Source organism: Numenius arquata, chromosome 5, assembly GCF_964106895.1.
Source record: "Numenius arquata chromosome 5, bNumArq3.hap1.1, whole genome shotgun sequence".
NCBI classification, from domain to species: Eukaryota; Metazoa; Chordata; class Aves; order Charadriiformes; family Scolopacidae; genus Numenius; species Numenius arquata.
The window spans coordinates 66,852,235-66,872,179 of NC_133580.1; the positions used below are offsets into that span (position 1 = coordinate 66,852,235).

The following is a 19,945-nucleotide window of genomic DNA, read 5'->3' on the forward strand; positions in this document are numbered from 1 at the left end:
CCCTCTCGCCCCCTTCCTGATCATCTTCTCCGAGGGATTTTTTTTTATTTCTTTCTTTCTTTATTTATTTTTTCTCCTAGGAAACCCACAAACACGCTGAAAAGACACATTCAATTGATGGTAATAGGAAGAACATGAACACAAAGACCAAAAGGCTCAAACAGCAGCGGGAAACAGGACGAAAGTCTGAGATCTAAGACACACACACACACACACACACACCCCCCAATCCTCCCCCCTCCTTCCTTCCTCCCGGGAGTTTTATGCAGTTCCAGGGACTGCAGCTATTTCACAAAAGCACCGACACGACAGGGGGAAGGTGGGAATCTGTGCGAAACGAGTTTTCTTACCAAGCGTGATTCCGCAAAAACGCCGAGCCCCCGAACGGGCGCCAGCTCTGCCTAAAACCAAGGCGAATAAACGTTCATTTGCTTTAAAAAAAAAAAAAAAAAAAAAAAAAAAAAAAAAAATAAAATCGTTGCTCGGTTCGCAGCCTCCAGCGGAGGTGGGGAGGGGAAAAGGGTAGGAATCACTACAGATGACGGGTTTGAGAAGGCAACAGCAGCGACACTCGGGGCTCGGTTTTGAGGGCTGAACTGGTACCAGTTTTGTGCTGAGCAGCTATCCCACTTGCAGCACCAGCAGCGGCAGAGACAGAGGGTAAGGCTGGGCTTTCTGGAGTGCAGCGCTTGACTCGTCCTCCCTCCTCCTCCTCCTCCTCCTCCTCCTCCTCCCTCCCTCCCTCCCTCCCTCCCTCACTCTCGCTCGCTCTCTCTTTGCTCTCCCTCTTTCTCTCTCTCCCTCTCTCTTTCTGTGTGTATGTAGCGCAGGCGGCTCTGCTGCTGCAGCGTCAGGGAAGAGCTACCGAGAGAGGCTCCAGCAGCTCCCACCACTTTGGGCAAACTTGCCGGTTTATACTGCTTCTTTCCTTTTTTTTTTTTTTTTTTTTTTTTTTTTTTCTTTTTTTTTCTTTTTTCTTTTTCTTCTTTTTTTTTTTTTTTTTCCCCCTTTTCCGAGTGGGAAGCTTCTCAGTTGCCATTCAACATTTTTAAAGCCCAAGCCGCTCTGCCGTGAAAGCGCCTGAGCCACACTTCTCTGAAAGACACAGGAGGGAATACACAATTGCAGATTTCACCCGCCGTGGCGGTGCAGATCACAGGAAACAACTGACTGATACCATTTTATTTGCAAATAGAACTCTCTATTTTTTTTTTTTTTATTTATTTTATTTTTCAACCGCGTCGCGGATCTTTTCCCCTCCCCTTTTGCCATTCCGCTCCTATGGATGTAATTCAGAATCTGTGTTAATTCACGTGGGGGATCCAGTTACATCTTGTTCCGCTCCGGGTTTATTTACGAGAGACCAAGTAATCGCCTGTGGACACATAGTTTTGTCGCTAACCTTTGAACTGAAAGGATCAAGTTCAGATCTGGTTACCTGCATTGGGACGGGAAGGAAGAGGAGAGAGAGAGAGAGAGAGAGAGGGAGAGGGAGAGAGAGAGGAGAGAGAGACTGCAATCTCATTTGTGAATCGCTCTCAGTGCTGCAGATCCAGATTGCTCTAACACATGCAGTGCAAATGCAGGTAAGGCGCACGCACACACTCACACACACACACACACACACACACCCCAACTGCGGATGCAAAACCCCAAACTTGGGACTGTTGTGTGTGTCTACGCTCATCTCTCCAGCCTTGCAAATTGTGGGCAAAGGGCTTCTGCAGTTTCTCTGGCGTTGCTTTGTGACTAATGACCTTGCGCAGAGTTGTTAAAAAAAAAAAAGAAATCCTCTCCGGAGAAAGAGCTGAACATTTCAGGCGATCTCTGAAGATGGATTTGGGTGCTTTTCCGCCAACCAGAGGGGATATTCTGTGGACTGCTCTGTAATACACGGGGTTCTTCTCCTGTCAGCTGTGCGGCTACCGACATTACTGGGATTTTTATTTTTTTTTCTTTACCTTTTCAATTTTATTTTTTTTTTTTTTAAAGAACTGCCCATTGCTAAGAGGATTTGGAGTTTTGCCGGACACAAGCCCTTTGAATAAAGCGATTCACATTTTTTTTTTTTCCCCCTGTGTGTGCAGAGAGGGGGAAGAATAAAGCTAATGCCTTGGTCGTAAACGGCTGAGAGAGAGAGAGAGAGAGAGAAAAGAGAGGGAGAGTGTGTGAATTGTAGTTAACTCTAGTGTCGAAGAAGACGACCTGGGGGGCTCCGAATCGCTCAGTGCTTCTCCTGCTTTTATTGCAAACCTTGCAAAGTGATTACAGTAAAATCAAGAGAGGAGGAGGAGGAGAAGGGGGAGGAGGAGGAAAATCCCATCCTATCTACCGAGATGAATCTTTAAAAAGCAAAATACACTGTCCCGTGAACTGTAAGTATATCGCAACTGGGAGGCAGAGAGAGCAGCAGAGGAGCCAGCAGCAGGGTTTTGACCACCAATTGCACCAGCCATGAGACAATAAGTTTCCAGGAACAGAAGGATTTTATAACTGATCACCCGGACGCTCAGCCGCTCGGTTGGCTTATCAGGGGAGTTTATTGGGGGGCAGGTGGGAGTGAGAGAAGGAGGAGGAGGGGGGGGGGGGGCTGTCGGTGCGAGGAAGATGAGGAAGATGCGGACTCTCCTTGGCTTTGTGCATTGCTGCTGCTGCTGCTTCTGCTTCTTGCTCCTCCTGCCTCCGCCGCTCCGGGTCAGCCTGGCAGCGGCCAAGCAGCTCCTGAGGTACCGGCTGGCCGAGGAGGGACCCGCCGACATCCGCATCGGCAACGTGGCTTCCGACCTGGGCATCGTGACGGGCTCGGGAGAGGTGACATTCAGCCTGGAATCGGGCTCCGACTATCTCAAGATCGATAACATGACCGGGGAGCTGAGCACCACGGAGCGGCGCATCGACCGCGAGAAGCTGCCGCAGTGCCAGATGATCTTCGACGAGAACGAGTGCTTCCTGGACTTCGAGGTGTCGGTCATCGGCCCCTCGCAGAGCTGGGTGGACCTCTTCGAGGGCAGGGTCATCATCTTGGACATCAACGACAACACCCCCACCTTCCCTTCCCCCGTCCTCACCTTGACCGTGGAGGAGAACCGGCCCGTGGGGACCCTCTACCTCCTCCCCACCGCCACCGACAGGGACTTCGGCCGCAACGGCATCGAGCGCTACGAGCTGCTGCAGGAGCCCGGCGGGGACGGCGGCCGCCGCGCTGGGGGAGGCGGAGGCGGCGGCGGCGGCGGGGGGGGAGGCTCGGCCTCGGCGGCCTCCGAGAGCGCCCTCTACCCCGGCGGCAGCAAGCGGCGGCAGGAGGCGGACTCGGCGGCCCGCAGCAGCGTCTTCGAGCTGCAGGTGGCCGACACCCTCGACGGAGAGAAGCAGCCCCAGCTGATCGTCAAAGGGGCGCTGGACCGGGAGCAGCGGGATTCCTACGAGCTCAGCCTCCGTGTGCGGGACGGCGGCGACCCGGCGCGCTCCTCGCAGGCGATCCTGAGGGTGCTGATCACCGACGTGAACGACAACAGCCCCCGCTTCGAGAAGAGCGTCTACGAAGCAGACCTGGCGGAGAACAGCAGCCCCGGGACCCCCATCCTGCAGCTGCGAGCCGCCGACCTGGATGTGGGGGTCAACGGGCAGATCGAGTACGTCTTCGGGGCGGCCACCGAGTCTGTCAGGCGCCTCCTGCGGCTGGACGAGACCTCCGGCTGGCTCAGCGTCTTGCACCGCATCGACCGGGAGGAGGTGAACCAGCTTCGCTTCACCGTCATGGCCCGAGATCGGGGCCAGCCCCCCAAAACAGACAAGGCCACGGTCGTGCTGAACATCCGCGATGAGAATGACAACGTGCCCACCATCGACATCCGGAAAATCGGGCGCATCCCGCTGCGGGACGGGGTGGCTAGCGTGGCTGAGGATGTGCTGGTGGATACCCCCATCGCCCTGGTGCAGGTGTCAGACCGGGACCAAGGTGAAAATGGCGTGGTGACCTGCACAGTGGTGGGTGACGTGCCCTTCCAGCTCAAGCCGGCCAGTGAGGGCGAAGGGGAGCCACAGAACAAACGCAAGTATTTCCTCCACACCTCGGCCCCCCTGGACTATGAGGCTGTCCGTGACTACAACGTGGTGATCGTGGCTGTGGACTCGGGCAGCCCCAGTTTGTCCAGCAACAACTCCTTGCTGGTTCGTGTTGGGGACACTAATGACAACCCTCCCGTGTTCAGCCAGGCTGTGCTGGAGGTCTCCTTCCCGGAGAACAACTTGCCTGGTGAGAGGGTGGCCACGGTGGTCGCCACAGATGCAGACAGTGGCAAGAATGCTGAGATCACCTACTCCCTGGAGGCCTCACCCCTCTCCTCAGAGGCACCAGGTGGCATCTTCAGCATTGACCCTGACTCTGGGGACGTGTCAGTGCAGGCGGTGCTGGACCGTGAGCAACGTGACACCTATGAGTTCCAGGTGACAGCCCGGGACAAGGGGGTGCCATCACTGCAGGGCTCCACCACAGTGGTGGTGCGGGTGGCAGATCGCAATGACAACGAGCCACGCTTCATGCAGGATGTGTTCACTTTCTACGTGAAGGAGAACCTGCAGCCCAACAGCCCCGTGGGCATGGTGACTGTGATGGACTTTGACAAGGGCCGCAATGCTGAGCTCAGCCTCTCCATCCAACCCGGTGACCACGACCAGGCAACTGGCATCTTCTCCATCGAGAACGACACCGGAACCATTTTCTCCACCGTCTCTTTCGACCGGGAGCAGCAGACCAGCTACACTTTTAAGGTAAAGGCAGTGGATGGAGGTGAGCCACCACGGTCTGCCACCGCCACTGTGTCCCTCTTCGTGATGGACGAGAATGACAACGCGCCCACGGTCACCTTCCCCAGCAACAGCTCCTACACCGTGCTGCCACCTTCCAGCAACATGCGCACTGTGGTGGCCACAGTGGTTGCCACCGATGCCGACACTGGTCTCAATGCTGATCTCAACTACAGCATCGTTGGGGGCAACCCCTTCAAACTCTTCGAGATCGACCCGGCCAGTGGTGTGGTGTCACTGGTGGGCAAGCTGGCCCCCAAGCACTACGGCCTGCACCGCCTTGTGGTGCAGGTGAATGACAGTGGGCAGCCACCCCAGTCCACCACTGCCCTACTCCACGTCTTCGTCAACGAGAGCCTGTCCAATGCCACCGTGGTGGAGAGCCAGGTGGCTCGCAGCCTCCACACTCCCCTGGCCCAGGACATTGCTGGTGACCCCAGCTATGAGCTGAGCAAGCAGCGGCTTAGCATAGTCATTGGCGTGGTGGCTGGCATCATGACCGTCATCCTCCTCATCCTGGTGGTGGTCATGGCCCGCTACTGCCGCTCCAAGAGCAAACATGGCTATGAGGCTGGCAAGAAGGACCACGAGGATTTCTTCACCCCACAGCAGCACGACAAGGCCAAGAAGCCTAAGAAGGACAAGAAAGGCAAGAAGGGCAAGCAGCCCCTCTACAGCAGCATCGTCACCGTTGAGGCTTCCAAGCCCAATGGACAACGCTATGACAGCGTCAATGAGAAGCTCTCGGACAGCCCTGGTATGGGGAGGTACCGCTCGGTCAACGGTGGCCCGGGCAGCCCCGACCTGGCCAGGCATTACAAGTCCAGCTCGCCGCTCCCCACCGTCCAGCTGCACCCGCAGTCCCCCACCGCCGGCAAAAAGCACCAAGCCGTGCAGGACCTGCCCCCGGCCAACACCTTCGTGGGCGCCGGTGACAACATCTCCATCGGGTCGGACCACTGCTCCGAGTACAGCTGCCAGGCCAGCAGCAAGTACAGCAAGCAGGTAAGAGGCGCTGCGCCCCGCTCCGCGCAACCCCCGCGCAGCCCCCCCGGACACCCACATCCACATCCACCACCACCCCCCCCACACACACACCCCGGGGGGAGGGAGCAGCGATGCCCACCTCCCCCCTACCCTCCTCCCGCCTCCCACACCGGCACAAGCAGGCACGACCATCAGCTTCAATGACCCGTTCAGTCTGGCATCTCCCCCCCCCCCCCCATCTCCCCCCCCTTCCCCCGCAGGCAGTCAGGTGCCCGGACTAACACACAGCACGCAGGAAGGAGAGTCAGAGATCTTTATTATTATCATTATATATATATTTGTTTTTTCTATTGTTCCCTCCGCTTTTCAGACCCGGCAGCCAACCAGCCCGTCCGTCCGTCCAGTAGCACCGACGGGACCGCCCCGTCGAGGCGGTGGACGCGGCGCTTCCCCCCCCCCGCCCCGATCCTCCGCAGGCGCTGCGGGGGCTGGTCGCCAGCCCAGACAGCGAGCTGTGAGGCAACCTGAGGTGCCTTTATCAGTCGCCCTCAGGACAATCCTGGAGGTTGGGGGGGGGGGGGGGGGGAGGGTCAGGACCCCCCTTCCTCCGGCCGCCCCCGCGGTCCTGCCGTCCCCCCCCTCACCCCCCCCCTCTTCCAGCACCCCCTTCTGCGGCCGATCCCCTTGGCTTCCCCGGCCGTGCTGCTTTCCCAGCCTTAGGGACAGTGAGCTCCAGCCGAGGAGGGAAGTTTCCCCTCGGTAGCCAAGTATTTTGGGAAAAAAAGGGTGGGTTTTTTACCGGATTGGAGCTTCCTAAAGCCGTGGGTGAGAGCGGATTTTGCAGCCGCCGCGCTGAAGCGTTAATGGCTGTAATTACCAGGTCGTTCATTAGGACCAAAAATGTTTAAATAATCTAGAAAGCCATAAACTGCGGTCTCATTTACACCACAGAGATTGCACTCATTGCTCTGAACAGGCGTAAATGTTGGTGAGTTTAGAATCGCGCCCCAGTTTGTTTTCATTGGCATATCTTTTTTTCCCTTTTTTTTTTTTTTTTTTTTTTATTATCCCCACCCCTTGTATATCACATGAAATTCATTCATTCGAGTGGAGAGGCCCTAATTTGCCAGCCCAGCTGCTGCATGGCTCTGGCTGCAGAGAGGGTGACAGGCGTGAGAACCTCGTGTGCCACAAGTGACTTGGCTCTGATTTCGGCTGCGGTGGCGGAGCTCGGTTCAGTGAAGCCCCGGGAGCCTAAACCTAGTGATGGCAGGGACCCCTTTACGGTCCTGGAAATAAAATAGGGATAGCACAGAGGAGGATCAAGCTCCTAAGTGAAAGCATCTGTCTTGTTTATTTTATAAGACACGTATGTAGCCTGAACAGAGGTCCTTTTTCTTTAAGGGAGTACTTTTTGGGCGATAGTGAAACGAGATACTTAACACCTGGTGACTTCCACTACATCTCTTCATGTAAGATAATATTCTGAATGTTTCCTCAGCTACAGTGCATGTTACACAAGAGTCTAGAGATAAACGAATGCTGATTCATGTAAATACTGAGCCAAGGCTGGAACAGGCAAATTCTGACTAGTTTGACAAAAAATGCTTTCTTTTCAACTTATTAACATGCAAATATGGTACACGATGACATTTTTCTTTATACTTTGAAACGTCTGCTGGTCTCCTACAATTGAAGTTTCACAATGTGTTGCCAGTGTTTGCGTTCTGCTCAGAAATACTTAAAATACTGTAAAAGAAAATGAGTTGTATGAGCCACCCAGTCTTCCAGATCACCAAAACCCGCCCCCCCAAAAAACTCCTGTGATTGATGCACTATCTGCCAGTGTCTTCCTGTACGTTGTTTTACAAGCGATACAGATTTATAGAACAGTTTGACACAGTAGTTTCTGGGTGCTACATTTCATTAACTCTCTCCTGGAGAGTACATTACAATTTCAGTTAGAAAATAGTCTGCATAAAATACAAAGTGCTCAGAAAGTTCCCAAGCTTCCATCTACTAAGGTTTATTAAGCACATAGCAGATTATGCCGGTTTAATGAACACTGGAATAACAAAGTAGCAGTGGAACATATCTGCTGATCAGATACTACTTTCTTCTTGCTGCAATCCATCTAAACATATGAATTATAAACCGTCAAAGTGTAATTCATTTTCAGCGTAAAAGAATGACTCGCATGCTAAGTGTAGGAATGGTAAAGGATTACCCCATCCATGTTACTATTTTCCTCGATAAAATCTTACTTAAGATTATATTACAAAAATGATTTGAATTAATTAACTTTTTTTTTTTTTTCCCAAGGATATCTTTTGATATGCAATACATTAGAAGGCTTCTTAGTAGAAGGGAAAGTCTTTATTACACTTGATGCTTGCAACCATCAAGCCGAGAGGAGCACGTGCTGAATCGCTGCGTTATTTATCTAGTTTGTTACAAACCCAATCTCTCAGTCCGATGGGTTTCCTGGGCTTAGTTCGGTACGACGGTTAGTTTCCCCGAGTAGTTTATAGCCAAGATTCTATCGATGCCTTGTCTTTTTATTTTTTAAATATGTAGGAAGTATTTGCACTCTTGTAGAGCACACACGTAAGTTAAGGAAAGCGTCCAAGAAAACAGTAAAAATAGTGCTAAATAACAGACTTCCTAGAAGAGACGATCAGGCACGAAACTTCTGTTCCCGCTTTCCTATGGGTACTTGTCAGCTTGTTGCTGAGTGACATTTATATAGTTTTCTTCACGCTTTTTGCCTAATAGTGGGGACATTAAGATGTATTTGCATAAACAATACGTAGACTTTTGGCATCCCAGACCTCGCCAGTGCAGCATTTCTGAGTTTATCAGGGAAAACACGTGAGGGTTTTTTAACACCCAAACCACGTGGAGCTCCTGTTCAGCGCGTTGTTTGGAGAGAAATGGGAAGCAGTTGCAGATAAAGGGTTCTGATGTGGTGTACATCAGATTATTTTGTGTACCGGACAGGACCAGTAGCTCATTGAGGTGACCATGGTTGAAATCTCTAAGGCTGCCTTCATTTACTCATTGGTGGTCCCCTTTGTTCTAAGGAGACATTAGAAGGTGTATAAAGTTTTAGAACAAATAAGGGGATGCAGCAGAACACACCTGCTCTGAGTTACTGGAGATGAGAGCAACACTAATTCCCCATTAGTGTAATTAGAATTGGTAATTGATACTTTCATGTATCTACAATATAGCAGTCAGGAAATAAAGCCTCTGCTTACGTGACTGAGTGGGGTACTCCAGTGAATGCAAGTTGTTTTCATCTGGATTATTTGATACTTCCTTTCTAAGGTAATAGAATTGAATTTCTTACGTGAGTTCCCAAATGCATCTTGTTCGATAAAGTCCTGTACAGGAGAACTTCAGTGGAGAAAACTGCGATGTGTAACTCTCTTCCTTCTTCACCTCAGGTGTTTTATACAAAGTTTAAAATGAAATTCTGTATTCAGCAAACTTCTGAAATTTCACTGTGACTTTTTTTTTAGAAGATCTTTCACATGTTTGACTCTTATTCTTGTCTTATTTAGCACGGCATTACTCTGAAATACTTTTTAAACCTCCTTTTTATCAATTCTCTCCCATTCGGTAAAGCACTAACATCTACTTAAAGGCAAACAAATGTTTAAATCCTGTAGTATTCTGTGGGTCTTCATCACTTGCCAGAAGTCGAAGCTGTACAGCAGCGTTTTGCTGAATGGGGATGAGTTTAAGCGAGTGTTTTTCTGGATCGCAGATTTAAAATCTGAGCCCTCCAGGTGCTGCACGTTGCCTGTGGGGAGCCTGGATACCCCCAACTTCCAGCAGAGATGGCCAAAGATAAGGAAAGCTCAGTGCCTCAGGGGAATAATTTGGCAGTTTGGAGGGTTGCAGCCTTAATCGTAATTCTAATCATAGATTTTAATTGTAAGTAATTGTGTATTTTCTCATGTTAGCTACAGATACATCTTTATGCTGTATGCTGGTTTCCCCACTTTGTTTCACAGTGCAAAATAGTGGCATACGAGCGGGCTTATTTCACTAAAACCTTTAATCACGACTGTGAGCTTAGCATGTTGACAGCCACCGTTTGAAGAACATGCCTTTTAAACCCTGTTTATATGTTTACATTTTTTTGGCCATCGTGTTCTCTTGGGTTCTTTCTTATTTGCTCTGCTCAACAAACAGCAATTACTGACTCCCTGAAACACTGCAGTTGGGGCAGTGTTGGTTTGTTGTTGGGTTTTATTATTATTATTATTATTATTTTATGAGATACTGGTCGCTATTGGTAGAATTAGCAGAACCAGTACAGGAATTTCTCAGCAGTATTATTTCTTTCCTTGGGGTGTTGGCTTTCTGGCAATTCTGTAATCCTTTATGGATTATCCCTATGCCTTTTCTCATTGGAAATGTACTGTTTAGTGAAGAGAAATGTTTATCATACAAGACTCTGCTGACACTCTAGTCAAAACTAGATAGATTTCCTGTAAAGTCTTATTTCCATGGAAGTAAAATATGTAGAAATTAATTTTTGAAAAAAATTCTTTGTACAGTAGCCAGTTAATTTCTGTCATAACATTTCAGATGTTAATCAGTCTGTTGCACTGCAGAAGCATCTTGACTAGTGGGTTATCATGTATGTGAGTTGTATCTATAAACTAAATGGATCCATTTCTTCATAAATATGCGCCAGCAGCCTTAATAGGATTCAAAAATTCACCCACTAAAGGGGCAATCAGTTTAATCATGCAGAAAAGCTTTTTTTTCTTGCTTGTGTACAGACTCTCACATACACACAGAGGCTTATCTCAAAGGCTGCTTTTTAGAATCACGAAGCAACTCTCAAGGCTAAAGTTTTTCACAACTTTCAGCTAAGCAAATATATAATAGTCCTAAAAATGGCAATGTTATGGTAGCATCGAGTGCAATGTAGAGGGGGGAAAAGAAAAAGGGAATGTTGTCGTTAAGTGTATACGTTAACACTGGCGGCTTCTTTCAGACATTTAACTTTAATACTGTTTGCTGCAGAGTGTACAGAAGTATATTTCAGTTTTCTGTTCTCAATTTGCATTATATTAAGTACTTTACAATTAGTTTTTAGAAGTGACCCACATTTGACCTTCAGTAACAAAATGTGATGAAAGAAGGGCTAATTAAACATGAAATAGATGGATTGTTGATGCTTTAATTATCTATATTTAACACAAAGTCTTCCACTGATAAGTACAGCCTTTATTTTTTCCTCTTCAGTAAAGTCATCTCGTACAGTGTGCAAATGACTAAGTTACCACTGAATCATTCCGCACTCCCAGGAGATGTGCAGAGCCAAAAGGGACAGGATCTGAGCAAAGGAGGATTCATGCTCTGAATAAGTAAAGAACCGTACTGTTATAGGCAGGGGGTAGCAAGAAGCATCTTTAAAAGGACAGAATCTGATATATCGAGTCAGACAGCTCTGGCGTTGTACATGCCGATATAACCTGGGTTATAACCACGGGTAGCAATTTGGCTGTTGCTCTGTTAGTCTTTGTATTGTAGCAGTGTATTTCTGAGTGTTTCTTTTTCTTTCTTTTTTTTTTTTTTCTTTTTTTCTTTTTTTTTTTTCCCCTTTTTCTTTTAAAATACCCAGTTTCCTCGTTTTCTGGTATTTGAGAGATTTGCTAGTTTGGCCGACTGTCAGCTGTGTTTCAACTGCAGCTTCAGGCACGTTTCCCTTTAAGGATTTTCTTTCAAAAGTGTTAGAAGGTTTATGTAGTTGGTCGTCTGCTGGGCTACTTTGAGATGTAAAACTTACCAAATTGGTTTTTGCCTTAAAATATAAAAGCAAATCAACAGACTTCAGAAGTAGTATTGTGCTTATGAGTGCATTATCTAAATCCTTCCCAAGCACTGTGACCTCTTCACTATGCTGAACTTTTTAGTATTTTATTACTAATCTTAACAGGACATAAAATTTTCTTTTTCTTTGACTATATATACAGAAAATATTGATACAGACATATAAGCAATTCAGTACAGTGTTTAGCAGGTTGATTTTCTAAGTTTTTTAAGTAAGTCTGCTTCCAACAGTTTAGAAACTGTTAGAGCTGCAAAACAATTTCTTTTTTTTCAGTCTTAGGCTGTATGTAATATGGTCCATGTAACTTAGGTTCTACACTTCTCTTCATTTATTACCTTTTTAGGTGTTTTTATTTCACTGTGTGCTCCGGCGATGCTATTTCTGTATTTTTCTCCCCTAATTTTTCTTTTCTAGAGGAGTAGATTGGTTGTCCATCTGTTATCAAATTTTGGACTTTGCTAGCGTATGCTACATGTTCATTTTAATCAATAATCAAAACAAGAAAAAAAATAGACAACAGTTACTATCCATAATCAGAAGAAAGTTTAAAATTATTATTTATTTTTTCATATAAATCTGCATTATTTCAAGTTTTGAATCAAGATTGTGAAAGAAACTCTGACATTCACATGAGTCTCTGTCAAGTTTATGGACTGCGCAGTTTAATGAAAAGTGTTTTGATTCTATGGACTGTGCAAGTCAAGTTATTCCGACAGAACGTTAATTCAGTGTAACTAAAAATAATTTGTGAATCTAAGGTAAGGTAAACCAGGTAAAAATCTAAGGTAAAACAGCAGATGAGATAAAATTATAGCATCCCTTTGAGTTTTGACTCCTATGAAAAAATGTCGTAAGGAGAGGGTAGAGAACGTGCACATATTATGAAAAAGCTGGGACTGACTTACTGTCTTCCACACACTTCGGGGAAACAGAGACTTCCCAAGGTCACTTTTATTATATCACACTAATGTTGGAGTAACTAAGATCAGTTGGGGCATCTACAATGTGATTTACACCAAAGGAAGAAGACGGAGGATGACTTAAAGCTGTTTAATTTCTTATTTTAGTGCAATTTCCTCTATAGATGTTTAATTGAGAGCAGGTCATGAACATGTGTCAAAATCTCTAAAGGTGATTATACCAAAGTACCAGTCAGTCAAGTTCCTGAATGATGCCAGTGACACATGTTGGAGTTGTCCCATAAACTGTGCTCAACAGAAGGCGTTTGCTCGCTCTTATGTGCCCATTTTCACTGACAAGAGTTGTGAAATTTCGGTTAAGAGCAACTTTTGACTGTGTTCAAAAAGTAGGGAGTAAGTTTGATATAAAAAAGAAATGAGCAGTGTGGAGGAACCACTTTTTTTTTTTTTGTGTGTGTGTGGAATGAGAAGATGGGATGTTAAGAGTAAAAGTTTTGGATTTTAGAAGTTTGAACGGAAGTAATATTTTGGTCACATTTAGAACTGAAAGGTATGTAAAAGTGATGGGCTTTTTTTATTGTTTATATCAATCAAATCTTCTCATTTAGGTGACACAGCTGTTTTGCAATCATTAGACTGTAAAATGCTGCAGCATTGCCCCAAAAGTATGGTTTAATTTTAGTCAGAGCGGATCACAAATAACACAATTATTAGAAGCTGAAGAAAAGCATTATGTTTGTCTTTCAAAACTTAATTTGCCTTACTAACTACTGACAGGAGTCAGTATATTTTTTAAAGGCAACCATCATTTTGTTACAAATTTTATGTTCTGAATCAAACCTAATGGCTAACTCTGTAGTCTCTGAATGAAAGAAGTTGTTGCGTGTAGCGTTCCTGGAGTACTAGGAAGCCATAAAATTAATATTTATCCCAGTATTTGGTATAGGGTCTTTCATTCATTATTTACACATAATATAAAGCCAAATTATAGATAATGTAAAGTCAATTTTCTAAGACTAGGTACGGAAGGCAGGTAGTAGCTGATGTGCTGAAAATAACTCGCAGATCTGGAATACAGAAATACTGATTCCATCTGCCATAAATGCAGAAAGAATTTTATCTTGCAGCCTTGCCTGATCCAAATCTTTTATGCTACCATATTGTAAGTAGGAAAATATTTTTCAACTGATGGGATAAAAGTTCCTGCATTACATGGTCATGGGATGATTATGGAGGATCCTCCCTAAACGCCCTGAAGTTTGTTGACTGGGGTTGTGGCCAGGATGGATACTAAGGAAGTGTGTGTCTTTTGTGGTGTGTGCCAAATGCTTTCTCTGTGGTCACTCTTCTCCAAGAGAAGCGGGAGGGGGCTGCCATAATTCATTCTGTCTGTCCATGTATAGATGTTAAGGACCTTTCAGCTCCGGAACAGTGTAAAATATGAGAAGTAGCCCCTACTTCCTTTGGATACGAAATCCACGGGAGGCAGAAGTGCTTGAACACGTTCTGAGAGACTTATCCTGTCTCAGGACAATACTTTTACAGGGATATGACTTGATGTAGAATTGCATTTCTGAGTTCAGTGTTATGCTGAAAAATGAACTAAAGGGAATTATGGAGACTCTCATGTATGTTCTGTGCCACCTTAGACACCCTAAAGTTCCTGAGATATCTGCACAGACAGGGGTTTTGATGCAAGACCTGGGTGTCTTCTGGGATACTCTTCTGTGGCTGCAGCTCCAGGCCAAACAAAGAAGTGAATCACTAAGTCCTTTGTTTGCTTAAAGAAATAATAATTAAAATGAAATTAAGCACTCTGTGAATGGAGTGCATTTTGGCAAGGTTGAAAATGATTTTTCCAGTAAGAACTTAAGGCCAGTTTTCAGCTGTGTGTGCCCTACACATGCCTATTAATAGAGTGCTCATGTGCAGATATATGTTCACATATAGACTGATGTTAGGTTAAGAAGTTATTTTTGAATTGGCACAAACTGTTTCTGTTTTCAGAGAAACAATATGGTCAGCAGTGAGCCTTACTGAATTTCCATTCACCTGATGTTTATCTCGTTAGGTGAAACAACAGGTAGTTCAACAAAAGTTAATCAAGTTTAACTAATAACAATCGCTGTAACTTAAATCAGGTGATATAATATTCAGAGACTCCTTGATATTAAAACAAAATACAGACACAGAAGATCAGTTTATCAGTTGGGATGTTATGCATCGAATCTCCAGCATTTAAATTATCAATATGTATATAAGTATAATTTGCAAAATAACAGAGTAGGTTTCCATTGGGTATTACATCCAAATGTAAAATTTTCTTTGTAACAGGCTCTGGGAATGATGTGGCTTTAATGGCACTTGAAAAAGTACTATTTTAGTATCAAACACATTTTTACTCAAACTAATGGTACAGCAAGAGTATATATGGCAATATATAGAGAGTACATATGCCTTTGTGCAGTTACCTGATAAGTCATGACATTTATTCATGGAGTCATGTGCTACCCCTTGTAGGGATACTCCCAAGAAACACTTGGCCTGAAAATTCACATCTGCTTTATAACGCAAAACTTTCTCTCTCCGAAGAAATCTGGCCATTTGCTTAGACAAAGCTGTTTCATTTATTTGGGACTCCCTTTTAAAACTCTATATTTAACAAGACAAAATACTTCGGTAGTTTTTCAAGCTTTCTGAAGATGAAAGACAAGAATGGAAATCTAGATAATAAAACAGCAGCAAATTAAAGAATTAGTTACTTCATGCATCCCCAGCATTTTCACAGTGATATTTCGAGTCCCCGTTTTACCACCTTTACTGTTAACAACTTTTATATCTGCTGGTTTCAACACGCATTTGGTCTCATTCTCCATCATGTCATTCTTATTCTAACTGAAGTTAGATTGTCATAAAATTTGAGTAATGAAATGGTGAATCAGTTCCCTTATCTCCATCCATGTGGTTTAAATTGGTTATAATAACACAACGTGTGCCTTGCGTGATAGTGAGAGAGGATATCCATCACTCTCCTGAATCAGAAAAATGCTATTTTCAATGAGCGTGTAATTATGTTCCAGTTGCAGCACGGGTTTACAGAAGGACAGTAATTGATTTCTTGGAGAGAGAAGTATTTGTTTTGTTTCCAAATGGTGTTGTGAGTCCTTTTGCAGAAGGAATAATTGCACTGGAAACTAGAAATGTCTACTTAAGGCAGGTCCCTACATGCTCAGCCACTGAACCTCAGCGTGGATCTTGGGTAAGATCTGTCATGTAGACTTGGAAAATTCACTCAGAAGGCTCCTCTGACTGATGGATTTACTCTGCTTGCTGCAACTTAAGGGCCTGAATCTATCACTTTATTTTAACGGAACTTTTCTGAATACGAATAAAATTCAGCTATTTCTAGAGCAGGTGTTAATTCATCTGAGTAAAAGTGGCAGCAGTAGGTGTGAAACAGAGCAGCACCCGTTTTTGTGGTGGCTTTCACCTGTGAGTGCTTTTCCTAGAAATTACAGCACGTACTCTGGGTCCTGGATTTCACCCAGTTTATTATTATACACCTATGAAACAGAATAGAATAACGTACCTGAAACATTGAACAGAAGTGCAGATGGGACAAGGAACCACCACGGAGGTGCAGTAGGTGTTTCACCAGGATGTGGGTTCATGCAACATGTGGGTTCAGGCTTGACTCTGGCAGAGACGAAACCAGTACAGGTTGGTGCAGCCCAGTTAACCCATCCTGTTTAAATTCTCCAAGTCCGTACGTGGAATTGTATGGGGGGGAAAAAAAGTGCTGCTCGTGGTGGGTTTAGGTGTGTTTCTATGTGAATTGAGAAAAACACATGAGAGTCAGTTTAGAAGCGGAGGAAACTTGTTTAACTGTTTGCAGAATGGCACCACCTTTGCCGTTCCGTGTTTCGCAGAGATCACCGGGCACTTACATAGTTCGTCCCAGCTTTTTTTTGTGCTGCTCCGGTTCTTTAAATATTTATTTATTAAATATTGTTAGTATTCCGGCTATTTCTGATTGCTCTTTGGTGCAGAGGAAAAGATAAGCAACAGTGTGAAATTCCTCTGTGCAGGCTAAATTAAGAAGATTTTGTTTTCCTTACATTGTGAAATATTTTATCACTTCTGTGACATTCAAGGCGACTGGAGGATGTTATATTCAATTGGCTCCCCAGCCACTGCTGAGTGAACTAAAAATTCATCTTGGAATTTCTAATACTAAATATTAGTCCACCTTTCTAGGAATCTTGAATGCTAAATTTATGTGTGTTTTTTTTTTTCTTTAGTAGTTTTTAGTTAAATATATAAAGTGACTGAACCCTTCAAATTATACAGTAACCTTCCTGGAGAATTAATGTTACATAAATATGAAAGGACTGGCTAAAGTGTCACTCTATCAAATGTTTCTAAAAGGCTTTATGTATTTATAAGACTTCATGATCTACTATTGATGCAAATTACTAAGGATAAAAGAAAATTCATCTGTTATCAAAGAAAAAAAATAAATGAAATAAATCCAAGGATTTGAAAGACTTAGCATTAAGGACTAAGAATTCATACTTTGTGATGGGTTTATAGTAATTGACAGTAGAAAAGACTTCTTTTTAGCATTCACAATGTGTTGGGTTTTCTTTTTTTCTTAATGGAAAGAAAATGACTTTGCCGTAAAAGCTTCTCATATAACATATCCTGTTTCATTTCATAATTTCATATTCCTCGCTGAAATGTCTCAATTAAAACACGACCTACACCATTTCATGTTGCGTTGGGCATTACTAGTTTTGTTATTATTACCTTTATATTTAATCAAACTGTCCGTAGCTAAATAAATAGCATTTCATCAAGAGCCGTTGGTTTTCAATCAGCTGGGAAACAGATTACTGGCATGAGAACAGATCCGAGGCCAGTGTCTCCGATCTGCAACTAATTGCACGCTGATAATAGTCCTGCCCAGGGGCAAATCTTACTCCTTGTCCTGATCCATGATAGATTTTCCTCTACGTTAATATTAAATCAGATGGAGGCATTCTTTAATATCGTTACAGCTACTATCTTTAACCTTTCCTTTTTAATTTGAAATATGTACAGTTTGGAGATACTATCTCCGTGTTTCCTTTCTGAAAAGAAATGAAGAAAAGAAAAATCTCAAGGAAAACATAATAGTCGTGTGTGTGGTTTTTTTTTTTTTTTTCTTTAGCTTCTCCTCTTAAAACGGTCACTTCTTTAGGAGATAAAGCACTGATACTTAAATAATTATTTACCTGTAAAATCACATATTATAGTGGTTTGCTCGGAGAGGAGAGTGGCTGACAAATTGCAGCAGGAGGTAGTGCTTCGCTCCAGCTTGGTGGTGTGTGGGCTGGCAGTTGGGAGTGCTGGTGCCAGAGGAGTCCCTCGATCGCTATACGTACTAACTCTATACCATACGTGCAAGTTACTGCATGAAGACATTTACAAACAGTCACATTTTTCCAGTGTGAAGATGGTGAGGGTGGCTACTGGAGTCCGTAGGAGACCCGTACCACGACTCCCTCATTTCAGGCTCATCACAAAAGCAGAACATACTGTAAGAGCTAGAAAGAAGGGATACATGGAGGACAAAATAGCACATACTGTAGTCAGCACGTTATAGTGCTCCGAAAGGAAGCGATGTTCTGCTCTGCGTACAGTGTTCTTGTGAAACGATTCCAACAGTTTGAAATCTGTTGTGGTTTTTTTTTTTTTCACCTTGCTAGTTATGCAAACAGTTCCTCACTCTTTTTCACCAAAGCAAGTGGGAATTGTTCACTGTCACAAATAATAAATAACAAGAGGACCTGCTCCGCACAGCGTGGAAGTGATAAAAACACATGCTTATGAGTGCTTGAGATTTCACAGCTATTAATTTTGAACTTTTTGATTGCAACTCTGTTTTACAAGAGTGGATGCTGTTAGGGCAGCAGTGCACTGTGACAGCGGAAGATTATGACAACATGCATTTATCATTATGAGCTTGATAAATTCAGTGTATGAGATGGTCAGAAAATGCCCTGAAACCTGAAGTCATAAAATGCATCTTGCCTTTACTGAAAATCAAACATTATTTCATTGCTGCTAATAATCTTCAGTAGTAATTTAATACTAACATTAGTGTGTTTGAGAAGGTTTCTTTGTGCATGATGGAATGTACAGCTCTCTCCAATGTTAATGAATTCCTTAACGTGGACGTTGAGGGACGCTAGGACTTTATGTGCAGAATGCTACTGTATATACAACATGTATTCATATACTGAAAGGTCCTTTACAGAAGGTCAACAAATACTACAGCACTTTTGGGATTAAAAAAAAAAATTAAAAATCAGGAGGACTCTTCAGGCTTTGAAGAACATTTTGAAAAGTTTTGCCTAAAAGTATACTCCTCAACTATTTCTATGTAAATCAAAATGTGGTAGGTCATGTCTTCCATTTTGAGATTGCAACATTCATACAATGTGGTAGGAGTGTTTCAAACCAGAAACTGAATTTTTAGTTTTTAGGGTAGAAACAGCATTTCAGTAAGAATTAGGCATCATTCTGAAGCTGTGTACTGTAAGACAGCCGAACACAAAGAATCTCAATGCTCAATCTGTAGTATTTCTGGGCAAATTTCACAGCCGCAACAGAGAAAAGAAATCCTATGGTATACAGGAGAAAAAGTCCTGAATAAGGACTCCAATGCTTATAAATACTTAAAGGGAGGGTGCCAAGAGGATGGGGCCAGTCTTTTTTCAGTGGTGCCCAGGGATAGGACAAGAGGAAATGGGCACAAACTTGAATATAAGAAGTTCCACCTAAACATGAGGAGGAACTTCTTTCCTTTGAGGGTAGCAGAGCCCCGGAACAGGCTGCCCAGAGAGGCGGTGGAGTCTCTGTCTCTGGAGACATTCCAAACCCACCTGGATGCATTCCTGTTCAGCCTGCCCTGGGTAACCCTGCTCTGGCAGGGGGTTTGGACTAGATGACCTTCAAAGGTCCTTTCCAACCCCATATCATTCTGTGATTCTTACTACGTGATCTTTGCAGAGAATTACAAAAATTCTGTATTAAAATCTGATTTATAAGAAAGCACAATTTCTAGAAGAAGCCTAATAGATCTACCTTTTCATCTTACTTTTAGCAGCAAGTCAGCCTCTGTAACACTCTTTCTTCAGTAGTCCCTGTAAAAGACTTAACATTCATGAGTACTTCTACATTGCTGGGAAGAATGTAGTTTATTGTCCATTTCTTTCTTTTCTAGCAAAAAAAAAAAAAAGTGAAAAATTCACATAAAACTTTTTAAAATTTTAAAATTAAAATTTTAAAAATAAAATTTTAAAATTAATTGAGGCTGGACCTGCTCTGG

General features: G+C 44.2%; 1 protein-coding gene across 1 annotated transcript in view; it reads left to right on the forward strand.

The window, feature by feature from the left end:
- Positions 1 to 2,607: 2,607 nt before the first annotated feature.
- The window catches only part of PCDH7 (protocadherin 7), a 280,361-nt gene continuing 263,023 nt past the window's right edge, over positions 2,608 to 19,945 (forward strand). Inside the window, exon 1 of the mRNA XM_074147638.1 lies at positions 2,608 to 5,811. Coding sequence (XP_074003739.1) covers positions 2,608 to 5,811 — 3,204 coding nt within the window. The remainder of the gene's footprint in view (positions 5,812 to 19,945) is intronic.